This window comes from Macrosteles quadrilineatus, unplaced genomic scaffold (genome assembly GCF_028750875.1).
Source record: "Macrosteles quadrilineatus isolate MER2022 unplaced genomic scaffold, UCM_ALF_1.0 Scaffold_1__1_contigs__length_201487025, whole genome shotgun sequence".
NCBI classification, from domain to species: domain Eukaryota; kingdom Metazoa; phylum Arthropoda; class Insecta; order Hemiptera; family Cicadellidae; genus Macrosteles; species Macrosteles quadrilineatus.
In genome coordinates, this window is record NW_026542594.1 from 145536178 (window position 1) to 145554893 (window position 18716).

Sequence of the window (18716 nt, forward strand, 5' to 3'; positions counted from 1 at the left end):
AAAGAAAAGGTCACTATATGTTGTAAACTTTTGTTTTAGAAACAAGTGTTACCAACAAAAAGTTCTAAACATTTTGTTGCAGACTCTGGTGTAAATGCGGCTTGATGCATTTTTCTTTACAAACCCATTACGATCCCATTATGCAATTTTCTCCATAAATTAATCAAGAACTGTTTGATCATTTGTTTAAAACTTCAATGCATCCACGTTGTTAAACATTTAAAATTCAAATTTTTATTTTAAAATTGAATAGGTCTATTATTTTTTTAATGACCTCAGCATTGTTAAACATTTTTAGAAAGAGCTTTAAAAAGGTTAAAAATAACATCTCACAATTTATTGTTAGAAAAATTTAAAATATATGTTTAGTTTATAAATACAAATTTGAACTAATGGTGTTTATGGGCTCTAGGCCATCTACGCCTAATAGAAACAGTAGCCAATGTGCGAGGAACTTGCTTGAAACCAACTACCGGTAATGTGATTGTACAGTTTTACCTTGGGAGGTTCTTCAGTAGTAGATGAAAGTTTTAACTCAGACAATGGTTTTTTTGTTTTCTTGTTCACAATTTTTACATTATCATGCCAGCTGCCATATTCTGCAGGAGTCCATGAGATAACTAGTTTGACTTGTGATTCTCTAGGTAGTTCTAAATGTGTAGCGCTCCACTGATATCCTCTTGCTTCATCAGGAAGTTTGGTTAGCTCAATCTAAAAAAAATAGTGAAGAACATTTAGTAGAAGGCTCAGTAGTTAACCGTGAGTTTTGTTAACCCTAGCCCCTAGCCCGGTTTAAATTTTAATAAGTTTAGTACTGGCCTCTTGAGACATAAAACAAAAAGTAAATTGGTCCCAAGTCTAGGTCTTACAATGAGACCTACGGTAATAGCGGTAGGGGTTACTCTACTCCCCTGTCTACTCCATTAATCTATGCTAATAAATACACGCTAACTCCAGTTGTAATGGCTGTCTACCACGGTGCATTTGAGTCTACATTGGCAACATAAAATGACAAGCTTCAACTCTATGGTACACAGAATGTTACGAGTACCTTTAAATGAATATGATTATAATTTGGAAAAATACATTATAAAAGCCATAGCTTCAAGAAATGGATACAAAGATAGTTTAATAGACAAATTAATCAAGAAAATGAAAAATAAAATACCCAAAATTTAGAAAAAGAAGAGAAGAAGGAGTTTATTTGTCTTCCGTACAGTTCGGTACTAAACAAACCAATCAGAAAAACATTTCAAGCATCTAAATTCAAAATTAGCTAAATTCAAGACTAGTGGCTTGTAGGGGCAATAGCCCCTATATATACATATATATATTCTAGTAATTATTTTGTACAAATTATTAGTCTCATGGGTTACCCTACCTTGAATTATTGCTTAACATTTTATATACCGTATTATAATATGTATGATAGTTAGTTATTAGGCTACATGGCTGCATAAAGCATTTTGATGTCTGCTCTGTTTAAAATAAAAATTCCAAAGGACTGTTCATGTGGTGTGTTTATAATATAAACTTTGTAATCATAATACAGGACACATAACAGGAACATTTTCAACAGTAATCTTCATGACTATTAATTAAATATATATAAATTTCTTAAAATATATATAAATTCACTTTGGAAAAAACTCATAGAGATAATGTCATCCTCCAAATTATAAAATGCAAAATCTCTCTGTTTTACAGTATCCATATTGGTTGATTCCTTGGTCTTTATTTGGTTCTAGTAGTATTTTAACATCATCTGGCCGCTTTACCTGGCTAAAAGCAACATAAAGTTGACTACTGGGTTAACACTGGTTTTTTTCAAATAAATGCCAACTTTTGTGAAGGTTTGGCCTTGGGCTTTATTTATAGTAATAGCGAAAGCTAATCGCAATGGGAATTGAATCCTTGTAAACTTAAACGGCATATTAGGATCTGTAGACATTAGTTTCATTTTTGGCATGAAAAAAATGTTCCCTTTGCCTACTCCAGTAATTCTTTCTAACGTCTTAACTTTTTCAGACATAGGTACCTAATACAACCAATCGTACTCCGCATTAACTAATCCAGACCCTTAAAATTTGGGAAAAAGTCTATTTCAGCTTTATAATAGACTTTTTATACATATTACAGTACATATTAAAAATTACCAACTTATATATTTAAAAAATTTGGTTTTTCTTTTCCGAGTTCGTTAGGCTCTTCTACCAGACCGATTTTCATGATTAAGGTCTCGAATTGAAGGTATGCACGCACAGATTGCCATCAAGCATCGGCATAAATGTATCTATAATCCCTCTCGGCATATACGTAAACAAAATTTGCTTCCCATGTATTTCTTATGTGAGTTAAATTTGGTTTTTTTTACCGAGTTCATTTGGCTCTTCTACCAGACCGATTTTCATGATTGAGGTCTCGAATTGAAGGTATGCACGTACAGATTTGCCATCAAGCATCGGCATAAATGTATCTATAATCCCACTCGGCTTATCCGTCAAAATTATTTGCTCCCCATGTATTTCTTATGGGACTTAAATGTTGTTTCTCTTTGCCGAATTCGTTTGGCTCTTCGACACGACCGATTTTCATGATTGAGGTCTCAAATTGAAGGTGTGCACACACAGATTTGCCATCAAGCATGGACATATATTTATATTTAACTCCACTTGGCTTATACGTCAACAACATTTTATCCCCATGTATTTCTCATTGGAGTTAAATTTGGTTTCTCTTTTCCGAGTGCCTTTGGCTCTTCTACCCGACCGATTTTAATGATCGAGGTCTTAAATTGAAGGCATACATGCAAATATTTCACATCAAGCATCGACCATCAAAGTAAATGCATCGGCATATATATTTACCTACTGTATTACTTGACCAAAAAACATAATTTGATTCATTTTTGAATTCTTACTTCAATTTAAGATGTGTTTCACCAGTTATAATTATAAAATCCAATATATTTTGGTCTAAGGACCTTCAGTGAAATACCTGCATTCATTTAAGCTACTGTATTAGTCATTCAAATCGGACGAGTTTCAAGCAAACGCAAGGAGAACAACCAACATAAACATTATTTTTCCTAAGGTTTTTCTAGGACTAAAAATCAATAGCTCCAGTAGGCCTATTGTTCATGTATGTTTTAGACTCAAAATAATCAGTATTTATAGGCTTTAAATTGAGCTATTGATCGTTTGAATCAGTAAGATACTGTATTAGCCTACGTATCAAAAATCATAAATTTGATTAGTTCTTGGATAATATATTTTTAGTTTAACGCTGCGGAGCAGCATAAGTCCTCTAGTATGCTTTAAATAAAGTTAAACCACATGTTTTAAAGTAAACAAAGCAGACATGACCTAGATTCCCATGCTATTTAAATGTGAATTAATTTATTCCGTAACAACCTTTTGGTACATAATTAAGAAAAATGAATAATTTTCCCCAAAATTTCATGCCCAGACCTTTCAAATGAAACCTCTCCCAGCTTTCTACGGCCTCCCGTTCGCTCACAATTTCATTGTAAAATTTTGGTCTTACGGAATTTGATATATAGATCTAGAAACAACGCATTCAATTTAATTAATGAACTATCAAACAAGAACCCACAAACAATTGACAAATATAACAAATCTGGAATATACAAAATTAAATGTCTAAATTGTCCCAAATTCTACATTGGTCAGACTGGAAGAGCATTTTCATGCAGATTCAAAGAACACATTCAAGCCATAAAATCAAACAATCAAACATCCCAACGCTCAATGTATGCAGAACATATATTAGAAAATAATCATAACTAATTTATGGCAAATTAGAAGAGTTTGTCAAAATTCTAAATTATGAGAAAAAGGGTGAAAAAATGGATATAAAAGAAGTATTACAAATATACCTACATTCAAAAGAAAACGGCAACCAAATTCTCAATGCAATGCAAAAACAAAAACAAAATCCAATTCACGAAAAAATCAGACAAATCAGAGAAGAATCTTACACATTCACAATGTTAAAAAAATACACCTAACCATTTAATCAAAATTTTGCTATGAATTCAAAACATATGTTATTAACTATTTATTTATTTTATTTGTTTACATACTTTTATAACACTCATACTGTGATCATGGCCTTAGTGCCGAAATACGTATCAGTTTAAATAAAAATTAATTTCAGGGTACTCTGGTTTTTTTTATTTCAATTAGGTAGCCTATGTATTAAAATACCCCCGCCGAAGCAAACCTGCAGTCTAAGCGAATTTCCATTTGACTGATTGAATTTACACTGAAATGTCTACTTAAAAATATAACATTTATTCTTGATTTAAATAGAATTAGTTTAACAAGTAGCCTACTTAGGTTTGCTGCATCAGGGAGGGTAAAACTGGTTTTTTTTTTTTTTGTAAAATGTGAATAGTTAGTAAGAAATGAAAACATTTTCCAAATTTGATGAAAATATGTTCACAAACAAGCAAACTACAACAGTTTACTTATTCTCCATAAGAATAACATGGGAATTTTAAATTTACAATTTTTTTGAATTTTCTCCGTAACCATTAGGCGCATAATAACGCTTCAATATACTAAATCATTTGTTTTTTAAGCTCTACAAAATGGTTTGGAAAGAAATTGCTAAATTTTATGTTTTTTGGGTCAAAAATGGGAAAAACCTATTTTTACCCCATAAAACCCCCCGTAAACTCCCGTTCCCATGGTCCGATCATGCTGGATCGCGAACTCGTTTGAATAAACGTACGTTTACACGTTTGTACCAAATTTCATCAAAATCGGATCATTTTTGCTCGAGTTATCGTGCTGACGGACACATATATATATATATATATATATGAATTTGAACGGATGGTGTTTTTGGCCTCTAGGGACCTCAAAACTAACCAAAAAATCGGTCCTGCGTCCAGGTCTTACCATGAGTACTACGGTAATAGCTTATTCCCTATATGGGAAATTTGCTAAAAGTAGCCCTAAAGAGTGAACAGAACTATCAAAATACCCCCGCCGCAGCAAACCTGCAGACTAAGCGAATTTCCATTTGCCTGATTTGATTCCTAACCTAACCTAACCTAGGTTTGCTGCCTACAGGGTAATAAAGTGTGTTTTTTTTTTTAGTTAAATATTTAATAGCTTAGTATAAAATAAATAGATTGGCCAAGTTTGATCCAAATATATGCATAAACAAGCAAACTAGGCTACAACAGTTTACTTATTCTTCATAAGAATAACATGGGAATTTTTAATTTATAATTTTCTCCGTAACCAATAAGCATACAAAAACACTTTAATATACTGAATTATTTGTTTTTTAAGCTCTTTAAAATGGTCTAAAGGAAATTTGGAAAATTTTATGTTTTGAGGGTCAAAAATGAGAAAAACCAATTTTTACCCCATAAAACCCTGTTCCCATGGTCCGATCATGCTGGTTCGCGAACTCGTTCGAATAAACGTAGGTTTACACGTTTGTACCAAATTTCATCAAAATCGAATCATTTTTGTTCGAGTTATCGTGCTAACGGACACATATATATATAGTTATATATATTATATATAGGTAGGCCTATATATGAATTTGAACGGATGGTGTTTTTGGCTTCTAGTGACATAAAAATGAAAAAGTAAATCGGTCCCGGGACTAAGTCTTACTATGAGACCTACGGTAATAGCTTATTCCCTATAGGGAAATTCGCTAAAATAAATATACATATGAATTTGAACAGATGGTGTTTTTTGCCTCTAGGGACCTCAAAACAAACAAAAAATCGGTCCCGCGTCCAGGTCTTACCATGAGTTCTACGGTAATAGCTTATTCCCTATATGGGAAATTCGCTAAAATCTAATGGTGTCTGTCTGTATGTGTGATACTCAATGTCATTAAAATTACTAAACCGACAGGGCCCTGGGGTTCAATTTTACAAAAATATAGTTACCATACCAAGAATGGTAATAGAATCTATTACCATTCTTTGACATGTGGACTTTAAACGTTTTGAGGTGAGTATTTTAAAACTAAATATTGACTAGCTATAATTTTCCATTATGAAGGGTTTTTAGTTAGAGTACGAGAGCTTGCCCCGTGGTCGAAAACTCGACCCAAAGTATGTATTGTACAAAATACTCTATTTTCACCCCACACTGTAAATAAAACATGTGATTGGAATTTGTTTGGATTTTCTGTTTATATTTTGTTGTTATTTTGTCACCAGCATAGCAACCTGTAAGGCCCATGTTAATTTGTTTTTATTTTCAAATTAATTTTTCGTGCTTATTTTTGAGCCTATTCTAATTCATTAAGGGATTCTGCACACCTACAAGAAAATTCTTTCATTTGGTACCAACCGCACGTAATTCAGTTACGCAGATTAATATAATTGCTACCCCCTAGTGCTTGCCACCCTGGAGCAACTGCTCCACTCGCTTCACTGTAACTACGCCACTATAATTACTACCATACATGTTATTTATAAATTACCGCAGATCATTTACTAAAATCCAAACATAAGTTTACTAAGATCGAAGAAAACTTAACAATATTAGAAATTGAAAAAGACAGAGAAAAATTGAATGTAAAAGAAGAAATTAATATTTATATGAACTACAAAAATAACAAATCAAACATTTTAAATACAATGATTCCAAAATTGAATAATCCAATATATGAAAAAATAGCAAAATTGAGAAAATATTAATGAAAATAAGTACAACACATCATATAGTATATAAATTAATCAATGAAGACAAAATTATGTTACAAGTTAGAAAAGTTTTATAATATCATATGTTATTTATTTATTTACATATCTTATTTTGATTTTTGTTTACTTTGAAAATGGCCTTAGAGCCGAAACTATAGTCAGTAAATATTTTAATAAATAATTTTACTTGGGTACTAAGTTTATTAATGTTTAATCTTTATATATATTTATATATGTGCCTGTTAGCGCGATAACTCGAGCAAAAATGATCCGATTTTGATGAAATTTGGTATATACGTGTAAACCTACATTTATTCGAACAAGTTCGCGAACCAGCATGATCGGACTATGGGAACAGGGGTTTATGGGGTGAAAATGGGTTTTTCTAATTTTTCACCCTGAAAACATAAAATTTTGCAATTTCTTTCTAAACCATTTTGTAGAGCTCAAAAAAACAAATAATTTAGTATATTGAAGCATTGTTGCATGCCTAACGGTTACGGAAAAATCGCAAAATAGTGTAAATTAAAAATTACCATGTTAGTCTTATGGAGAATAAATACAGTGGTATACTAAAGATACAAAGATGAAAGTTTTCTTTATTACATAGCTTGCTACAATATATATTATATTGTATATTGCTACTCAATATATTCAAGTTTACTAAGTTACATAAGTTTACTAAAGTAGTTTTGTTAGCTTGATTTATTTTATTAAAATTACGTCAGTCAGATTAATAGTAATTTAGGCAACTTGTTTAAAGATTTCAGAGCAGTAAAAGGTAATTTTTTGGGTAGTACACCCAGATTATTCTCTACTTTAGAGCCTCCAGAGGGGTTATAAACTGCAATTTAGCACCTTAAAATACAACAAATTTTCCATACCCCCAGTCTGCCCGGTTGCCCCTCCCCCCCCCCCCCACAACAGAATCCAGGCTACACCACTGTAAGTGTGTAAATTGCAGAATATGATTAATGTAATGAAACAAATTTACCATTAATCTGTTTAGTCCTTGATGTTTTGCTACCCCCTAGTGCTTGCCACCCTGGAGCAACTGCTCCACTCGCTTCACTGTAACTACGCCACTATAATTACTACCATACATGTTATTTATATATTTTATATAGGTATAGGTAGGAAAAAAATTGTTGGGTAGCCTATGTAATTTCAAGGTTAAAATAGTCAAAAAGAAAACAGCTCTGAAAAACTAAGACTCATGTTTGCTGGGAGTGATATTTAACCACTCATGTGGAAACCACAGTCCGACTTGGCCAGTAAATGAAATCACATACCTGAAGAGTGTTTTCTGTAGGATTAACAAGGTACACCTCACGTGTAGATGTGGTATGAAGCTTAATGTTTTCAAAACTAATCTTTGGGAAAGGGTTAAATGGAGCCAGAACAGCAACATATCCTTTTCCATCATCTTCAAATTTCTTCTTCTTATCAGGTGTCACATTTATCTGAAAGAAGAGCAAATTTGAGATTCATATGTAATCTTGCTGATGCATTCCTCAGATGATGATTGGTAGGACTATCAAAATTTAAAAAATGCACATTAGCCTAACATGTAAAATTGGTTTACAATCAGCTTACTCAATGGGTGTTACAAGACTGAACATAAATGTAGCCAAACATACTCTCCACTTATAACAGGTTACGTAACCTGTTATAGTCCAGGAATTGTGGACGTCAAGGTACGTAACCTGTTATAATTTATTACCAATTCCGGAAGGCTTCAACATGAATAAATACTCTTCACACACTAGAATATAGGAGAACTAGGTGAAACATTTTTATGGTGAGCTAATCTTAAGACATTGAATAAAACAACACACATCATTGAACCATCACACACATTGAAACACATTGAATCATTTGATAAAACTGTCATTATTTTATAATTAATTAATATCAATAAATATAATAATAATAAAGAATTATATTATTAAAAAGAATTTTTAATATTACAAGAAGCTAAAAAATTTTATGATACCTTCCTTATGAGAAATGTGTCTAGACATTAGAAGTAATTCCATACCAGCTGAGACATGACTTATGATAGTCTACACCACTTTTCAGAGTGTCACCTGGTAGGGAACATGTTAATGCTTTTTCATCCACACTGAAGCAAAAACAGCCGCTATTGTTACTAATATCTTGGGCATGTTTTTAATGCATGCATTGCGGGTCTAAAGTAGACCTAGATATTTTACTCCCTAAGAAGTAAAAATCCTTTATAGAGCCTAGGGTGTAAAAGTCAGCTGTTGTAAACTTTGATTGAAAGCGATCACATGATCGAAATTATATAAGGCCTTTAGCTGATTTCATCGATTGGCTCAGTTTCCGACTGAGGGTTTGCCTTTGTGTCCTGGGTTTGAAAATACAAAATTTGCCCGTGTGATGAAGTATGTTTTTCGTCATATTACAGAATTATTTCAAAAACTAAGTTAGAAAAAGGAAAATACTTTTCATATAAAGATACCAACTCAAAACGAAATTCAACTTGTTTGTAATTTTGCTAAATGCAAACAAGCAGCTGTTTAGTAAGTTATTCAATCTTGTGAATTACGATTGTGTTGGTGAATATTATACTACATACTATCGAAACTATTGACAAGAATGCAACAATAAGTTCACTTAGGAACAACTGATGAAATGAATCGATATTTACATCGACTTCAATGTAATTTTGATACATGCCATCGCTTACAATCAAAGTTTACAACAGCTTATTTTTACTCCCTAGGGACTACAGGGTGTGCACTATTTTCTTAAGTGAAATTCCTGGTTTTCAAGTTTTTCCAGGTTCCCGCGTCGCGTGAATGTTTCCCACGTGAACATTACATTAATTCCTGTGTGAATGTTTAGTTCCACTTAGACTATAACCAATTTAAGACTTGGAGCTTAAGTAGGCAATACATCACATTTTGTATATTTCTAATTGTTCCAAAGTTCAGTGAGCTAGTGTTGATAAATAATAATCCTTATTATCATTTTCATTATCATCATCACTTAAGGCCACCATAACATTGTCTCTCTCGACAGCAGCTAAATCCTGAATACCTCCCAAGGTCTTAGTGGTCACCTCCCACAGTGACGTAAACGTCATCACAGTATTCCGTAGACGTCTCCCGCAGTATGTAGACATTATTGTCGTCTCCCGAGGTCACGGAAACGACATCAGTCTTCCACAATCGCGGCAAAGTTCTGGACATGTTCCCCGATTTGTAGACTTATCATCATCTCCCGCGGTCACGGGAATGTCATCACAGTCAAACACAATCAGGGCAATCAAACTTTGCAGACGCGTTTTACAACTGCAATCTTCTACTGGGGCTAAAATTAAAACCCCGGCTTTTTGACGGTTTTTTCCAGGTCCCTTCAAATGCAAGGTTTTTCCCGTTTTTCCTGGTTGGTACATACACCCTAGGGACTAAAAAGGCTTTTTGAGCTTGGGTCGAAAAGAGTCACTTTACACCATAGTGATGAAATATAAACTATTAGAACCATTGTATAGTATCAGATTGTTATAAATATAATTTAACTTCTCAATCTTCCAAGATGTTGAAACATAGTCAACTCATAGTTAAGAAAGGGGACTTTATTTATAAAGATTTGAATGAATACAGTATTTAACCATAATTCAATTATAAATAATCACCAAATGACAGTCTAATATTTTGCCATTTACTAATAGTGGGACCTCGATAAAAAGTTACATTTGATAACCAGTGTCATTTTCAAATCCTCTTGAATTTAAGTTATTTGATCCCTAATCACATGTGTGATTGCAAAACTTGATAAGAAGTCGACCTTGATAATCCCCTTTTTTTAATAATACCCATAGCAGGCTTGTTATGGAGGTTCTACTGTACAAGCAGAGCCCTGTGTAACAGTCTAGGGGCTACATTGCTGTAGGCCTAGGCCTACATGTCACATTACTGTACCATACAGTAACTTCTAACCAGTGGCAGCGATAAGAACCCGCGGGCCCCCCGCAAGTTTGTTCGCTGCCACTGGTTAGAAGTTACTGTATGGTACAGTAATGTGACATGTAGGCCTAGGCCTACAGCAATGTAGCCCCTAGACTGTTACACAGGGCTCTGCTTGTACAGTAGAACCTCCATAACAAGCCTGCTATGGGTATTATTAAAAAAAGGGGATTATCAAGGTCGACTTCTTATCAAGTTTTGCAATCACACATGTGATTAGGGATCAAATAACTTAAATTCAAGAGGATTTGAAAATGACACTGGTTATCAAATGTAACTTTTTATCGAGGTCCCACTATTAGTAAATGGCAAAATATTAGACTGTCATTTGGTGATTATTTATAATTGAATTATGGTTAAATACTGTATTCATTCAAATCTTTATAAATAAAGTCCCCTTTCTTAACTATGAGTTGACTATGTTTCAACATCTTGGAAGATTGAGAAGTTAAATTATATTTATAACAATCTGATACTATACAATGGTTCTAATAGTTTATATTTCATCACTATGGTGTAAAGTGACTCTTTTCGACCCAAGCTCAAAAAGCCTTTTTAGTCCCTAGGGTGTATGTACCAACCAGGAAAAACGGGAAAAACCTTGCATTTGAAGGGACCTGGAAAAAACCGTCAAAAAGCCGGGGTTTTAATTTTAGCCCCAGTAGAAGATTGCAGTTGTAAAACGCGTCTGCAAAGTTTGATTGCCCTGATTGTGTTTGACTGTGATGACATTCCCGTGACCGCGGGAGATGATGATAAGTCTACAAATCGGGGAACATGTCCAGAACTTTGCCGCGATTGTGGAAGACTGATGTCGTTTCCGTGACCTCGGGAGACGACAATAATGTCTACATACTGCGGGAGACGTCTACGGAATACTGTGATGACGTTTACGTCACTGTGGGAGGTGACCACTAAGACCTTGGGAGGTATTCAGGATTTAGCTGCTGTCGAGAGAGACAATGTTATGGTGGCCTTAAGTGATGATGATAATGAAAATGATAATAAGGATTATTATTTATCAACACTAGCTCACTGAACTTTGGAACAATTAGAAATATACAAAATGTGATGTATTGCCTACTTAAGCTCCAAGTCTTAAATTGGTTATAGTCTAAGTGGAACTAAACATTCACACAGGAATTAATGTAATGTTCACGTGGGAAACATTCACGCGACGCGGGAACCTGGAAAAACTTGAAAACCAGGAATTTCACTTAAGAAAATAGTGCACACCCTGTAGTCCCTAGGGAGTAAAAATAAGCTGTTGTAAACTTTGATTGTAAGCGATGGCATGTATCAAAATTACATTGAAGTCGATGTAAATATCGATTCATTTCATCAGTTGTTCCTAAGTGAACTTATTGTTGCATTCTTGTCAATAGTTTCGATAGTATGTAGTATAATATTCACCAACACAATCGTAATTCACAAGATTGAATAACTTACTAAACAGCTGCTTGTTTGCATTTAGCAAAATTACAAACAAGTTGAATTTCGTTTTGAGTTGGTATCTTTATATGAAAAGTATTTTCCTTTTTCTAACTTAGTTTTTGAAATAATTCTGTAATATGACGAAAAACATACTTCATCACACGGGCAAATTTTGTATTTTCAAACCCAGGACACAAAGGCAAACCCTCAGTCGGAAACTGAGCCAATCGATGAAATCAGCTAAAGGCCTTATATAATTTCGATCATGTGATCGCTTTCAATCAAAGTTTACAACAGCTGACTTTTACACCCTAGGCTCTATAAAGGATTTTTACTTCTTAGGGAGTAAAATATCTAGGTCTACTTTAGACCCGCAATGCATGCATTAAAAACATGCCCAAGATATTAGTAACAATAGCGGCTGTTTTTGCTTCAGTGTGGATGAAAAAGCATTAACATGTTCCCTACCAGGTGACACTCTGAAAAGTGGTGTAGACTATCATAAGTCATGTCTCAGCTGGTATGGAATTACTTCTAATGTCTAGACACATTTCTCATAAGGAAGGTATCATAAAATTTTTTAGCTTCTTGTAATATTAAAAATTCTTTTTAATAATATAATTCTTTATTATTATTATATTTATTGATATTAATTAATTATAAAATAATCACAGTTTTATCAAATGATTCAATGTGTTTCAATGTGTGTGATGGTTCAATGATGTGTGTTGTTTTATTCAATGTCTTAAGATTAGCTCACCATAAAAATGTTTCACCTAGTTCTCCTATATTCTAGTGTGTGAAGAGTATTTATTCATGTTGAAGCCTTCCGGAATTGGTAATAAATTATAACAGGTTACGTACCTTGACGTCCACAATTCCTGGACTATAACAGGTTACGTAACCTGTTATAAGTGGAGAGTATAACTCTCCCAATGATCTTTAAAAACATTTTCCCATGTATTACCGCCTAAACTTGCAATTTTGCAATAAACTTGACAAGGCATCTTCCGAGGCGTCATTATCGTCTTCCATGATCGCGCAAAATCGTAAATACTTCCCGTAGTCATAAGTCATGGAAGAAACATTATCATAGTTTACCGTGATTGCAAATGCAACCAAACCTATGACATCATTAGATAGCAGCATCATTGTCTCCCGCGTTCACGGCCCAATCTAATATCACGGCCTAATATCTCCCCGCGACCCGTCGGTGGTGACGGGTAAATCATTTTTCCGTAATCGCGGCTAAATCATAGATATATCTGTCGCTAAAAAAGAAACGTCATTATCGTCTTCCGCAATCGCGGCAAAATATTGAACATCTGCGGCCGCGGAGACATCGTCATCGTCACCAGCGGGGAAATGTTCTCGTCGATATCCGTGATCGCTGCAAAAGCGTATAGGCCTAATCTTTCAATTTTGTGGGCGTGATCATCACGGATATAAAAGCTTTTACTTTTAATTGTGCATTATTGTATTGAATACTGAGAAAATCGTCTCGAGCTTGATTTTCTGACTCTGTGCTTGATGTCTCAAGCTTGTAGTCCAGACTCTGCTCGGCTCGAAAATCGACATTATAGGCTTATTATAAAAAACGGACGCGTTGCAGAAAGTCAACAGTCCCGGAAGGTCAAATAATTTATATATGTGCCGCTAGGTCAAAAACTACAATGTTTGCAGTGTCTGTAGATCAAAAATCCCAGTAAGTCAAATAGTACAGTCCGGGCTAAAAACGTCGTCTATGTTAAAGCAATTGACTTATTGGGAATTTGACCTAATGCAACAGCAGTTTTAATATAACGAAATAAGATCAAATATAAGTTCAGTTTCGCTGAGTCAACAGTGCCGGAAGGTCAAAAGTATAATCTGTTAAAAACAACGATAGTCCTCTCGACGCATGACTTCAATAATTTCGTGTTTTGGTGTACTTAAAGTTGTGCTAAAATTTTGAAATTTGGCACAGAGCTTCTTGGTTAGTCCTACTCGATTACTATTTTGTTGGAACTTTAAACTATTTACCGATCTAATTAATAAAAATTGATTTGTATGGTGAAATGGTTTTAAATCGTGATTTCTAACATGAAAAAGTTAGCATGCGAGATTTTTTTTTGTTTTTGGGTTAGAGAGGTTTTGTCTGTGGCAAAGCTGTAGCCAAAAGTGTGATGCGTAAAATGTATTTTTTTGAATTTGTGGTTCAATAGATAACTTGGGTTGAAGAGGACGGCAAATTTAGCATTTCGCAACGCATGGAAAGAACTACATCGTACGATGCGACTGCTGAGTGGACTTTTAATTTACAGTTCCAAGGACAAGAAAAAGATGAATATACAGATCACCAGTACATTTATATTATTTATAAAAAATCTTTCTGTATTACCAGCTTACATTTTTCACTTATAAGAATACATCATAAACAGGGTGTTAAAATAAGCGGGGAGATACTTTACCTAGTAATTCCTTGGGTCAAAATAAACAGAAAATCAAGAATAATATTTTTTCCAAAATCGTTTTGTTTTAACCAGATATCCGCCATTTTAGCGAATTTCCTTATAGTGAAGTAGCTATTACCGTAGGTGGCACGGTAAGACCTAGACCCGGAACCGATTTACTTTTTCATTTTGATGTCCCCAGAGGCCAAAAACACCATTCGTTCAAATTTTTATATATGAATATATATATATATATATAGACTTATATATATATATATATACCTCCGTGAACGCGATAACTTGAGTAATTTTTGTCCGATTTTGATGAAATTTGGTTTAAAGGTGTAAAGCGGGATAAACTTGAATGAGTTCGCAAACCAGCATGATAGGACCATGGGAACGGGGCTTTAAGGGGGGTTTTATGGGGTAAAAATTGGGTTTTCTCACTTTTGACCCTCAAAACACAAAATTTCCCAATTTCTCTTTAGACCTTTTTAAAGAGTGTAAAAAAACAATTAATTTAGTATATAAATGTTTTTTTGTTCGGTTAATAGTAAGGGAGAAAATTAAAAAAAGTTTTAAATTTAAAATTCCCATGTTATTCTTATGGAGAATATTGTAAAATGTTGTAGTTTGCTTGTTTATGGATATATTTTGTATTTTGATCAAATTTATTTATTTTGTATTGAGCTATCAATATTTTACAAAAAAACACACTTTATTAGTTTCCTTGTAGCAGCAAACCTAGGTACTCGTTAAACCTAATGTTATTAAAATATATTTAATTGAAAATCAATTAAGACAAATGGAAATTCGCTTAGTCGGCAGGTTTGCTGCGGCGGGGGTATTGTATTTTTTACATACAAATATTTATCTTTACACTTTTCCAACCGATGTTTATGAAACTTGGTATGTGTGTTAAGATAGGAGAGACCCATGTTATAAACAATGATTCATCTCGATTCACCCTAAAATTTCAAAATTTAACACTTAACTACAATATAATATACTTTACTACACCACAATATTTACGTACCTATCACCATAAATCTTTAATAAAATAAAACGTTCACATTTTTAAAATCCAAAGTAAATCAATATAATCTTTCTTTTTTGAAAAATATAGTAAAAAAATAAGGCGATGTTAAAATAACAACAGGCGAGTTTCGATTTGGGTGTTTCAGGTTTGAACCTAGGAGGATTTAACATTAATTAACATTAATGTTTAATCCTCCTAGGTTTGAACTGATTGAGAGGAATACATGATATCGAAGGGGGGAGGTAGCAGCAAGTGCACTAGTACTTACTAGTGTCCAATTACAATTTTATGGATTTAACCAAAACCTTTTCTATTTCACTTATTTTCAGCTGTTAAATTTCAAACGATACGTTTTAGCTACATCATTTACATTATTATCATCATCATCGTTTGAGTTTGGGTTTGCGGCAATGTATTTTTATAAATAAAACCTTTAATTTGATACCAAACTTGACCTCTGCTAATATTAATTGACTGTATGGACTATTAATTAACAGCTGTGTCTAAGGATTATGTCGGCCTTCGTCACTAACAGGACAACAAGATCGCTCCACTCATCACACACTCATCTCCATTCATACTTGGCTTAAAATGCATACATTTGTATGGTCGGCATTTCAAAAACAGGTAAAATAGTATTAAAATTTTATAAGAATTTTCTCTTAGTCTTTGTGGTCCATCCCCTAAGGGATAAAAAAAGTGATAATAGCTTAAGACAGTAGATATTTATGGCTATTATTGATATACCAAGTCTCACTACTTTATCTATATTGTTAAAAAAATATAGCCAATCCATGACTTTTCAACCATACTGTATAACGCCTAAAAACCTAATAACCTAAAAAACCTAATTCGCTAAAAACCTAATAATTCCATAGAATAACTAGCTGTACCCGCTGGCTTTGCCCCGTTTAACTAATTAATTTTCAAGATGAGCTCGTTCGCATGGCTCAATCACGTCCTGGTTGAATTTCGTTCGCTACGATCACTCACCTTTAGGTTGGAGCTCGTTCGCTGAGCTCACTTGCCTTGGGGTTAACTCGCCTCCAGGTTGAAGTTCGTTCGAAACGCTCACTCAGCTTTTGGTTGCAAATTAGCTGTTGTCATAAATTGTTTAATTGACACAGCTGTTAAGATTCATTAATTCCTTTTAAATATGAAAAATCATAAGGTTAACATGGGAAACTCCAGAGCCACTGGGGCGAAGCTCGAATGCCTTATCATAATAAAAATTACTTAGTTTTCCTATTTAATGCACAAAGAATCGGTGTATCGAATTTCAGCCTCCTAGGTAAATGGGAAGTGGGAGAATTAGTGATGATGAGTGAGTGAGAGTGAGTGTGTCAGTGAGGGCTTTGCTTTTTATAAGTATACATAGCACATTCAACCAGCTGTTAGTTAAAACAAATGATATTAAACTATGACAAATCGATGATTACAAAGAATACTTTAAAAAATAATTTGAACATCCTACTACTGTATTTTACTATGCATATTTAATTAATCTGCCATCCTCGTACCGAAGAATTAAATGTATCAATGGTCAGCATTACACATAGTATAAATAAGCCAACCATAAGTAGGCCTAAGTATGTATTTGAATTTTCTTCCAAATGCTGAATTTGTGTCACAAATGCTGAATGTTACAGCTGTTATGTTAAGCACATTATATTGTACTAAAAGCTAGCTAGAAGCATTGACTTATTGGAGAAGGTTAGCATCGGCTGCTAGACGTTTTAAAAACTAAAACTTAATTTATAAAAAACTGGGACACTAATATTAAATTATGGCTTTGAAATTCCCTAGTTCTCAAAATTGTCTTTCTTTCAACACAAAGCTAATGAAAATCCATCGTCTGGTTGATTCAGAATCGTGAAAAAACCCCATTTACGTTTTAATAGTATATATGATAGTTTGGACAGGTTTCAACCCTTCCGAGGCGTAATACATTTACACAGTTTATATGTAGACTACATTATAACTCATAAAATAGTCCTACAATTCAATGGATCTCCTTTTACAAACGTATATAATAACCAGAAAATTTTCAGATCGTCCTTGCGGGTATTTTATGCCACAAATTTTGAAGAAAGGCTATACCTATTTACAGTGTTGACCAAACAGTTGGCAAGAAGCATTAATAGATAAGCTATGTACCAAATACGATAATTTTAGCTCTATTCTAATTATGACAAAACACGAAGTAACTAAAAGCGAGTTTTGTTGGTGTAGTAAGCGTTGCAGGAGGTCTACTTTACACTGAATCGACGTTCACTTTTATTGCTTTTGATATTCCGGCACTGTTGACTCAGCGAAACTGAACTTGTATTTTACCGTATTTCGTTATATTAAAACTGTTGTTGCATTAGGTCAAATTCCCAATAAGTCAAGTCAGTCAAGTCAGTTTTTAGCTCGGACTGTATTATTTGACTTACTGGGACTTTTGATCTACAGACACTGCAAACATTGTAGTTTTTGACCTAGCGGCACAGGTATAAATTATTTGATCTTCCGGGACTGTTGACTTCCAGCAACATTCCCTAAAAAACAACCGTTTCTAAAGCAACCCGATTTTAAACCGATCTTATTTGGCCTGAGGCCCTTAGGTAAGTAACATTTTTTACCTGACTCGATGTAAACACATCTAAAGTGCAAAGTATACAAATCCAAAGGGCAGCCTCCTAATAGTAAGACATGAAATGAAATGAAAATCCTTCTTTATCATCAATGAAAGAATGTAATTATTTATTAGCTAGTGCCCTAGCCATCTAGGTTTATTTGCCGATTTGGCCGTAGCAAAATTGTCAAGTTTATTTAGTCGAATCAGCATAGAGGATCCTCTATGGTGTCACCCGCTGGGGGATAGGAGGATTAACATTAATTAACATTTATCTTCCTAGACCAGAGGCCACATTGGTTATAAATACGGCCCTATTATTATGCAACCAATTTTGACTGCGCCTTCACACAATCCACGAGGACAGTTAATGCAACCCGCATGACTGATGACAATTCTTTTACTTAGGTTGGTAGATAATTTATATCGATCGGTCAAGTAATCGTGTTAGTTTAGCTGTTGTAAACTACTTGAACTATAGGTTTGAACG

At 33.9% G+C, this 18716-nt stretch overlaps 1 protein-coding gene across 3 annotated transcripts in view; it reads right to left on the reverse strand.

Moving 5' to 3' along the window:
* LOC128986583 (protein abnormal spindle) overlaps positions 1-18716 on the reverse strand; it is a 72199-nt gene that overhangs the window by 24717 nt on the left and 28766 nt on the right. For all 3 annotated transcript variants that reach the window (XM_054407030.1, XM_054407038.1, XM_054407023.1), the window contains exons 3-4: positions 8002-8172; positions 499-711 (exon numbers count right to left, since the gene is read on the reverse strand). In XM_054407030.1, the coding sequence (XP_054263005.1) occupies positions 499-711; positions 8002-8172 (384 nt within the window). The remainder of the gene's footprint in view (positions 1-498; positions 712-8001; positions 8173-18716) is intronic.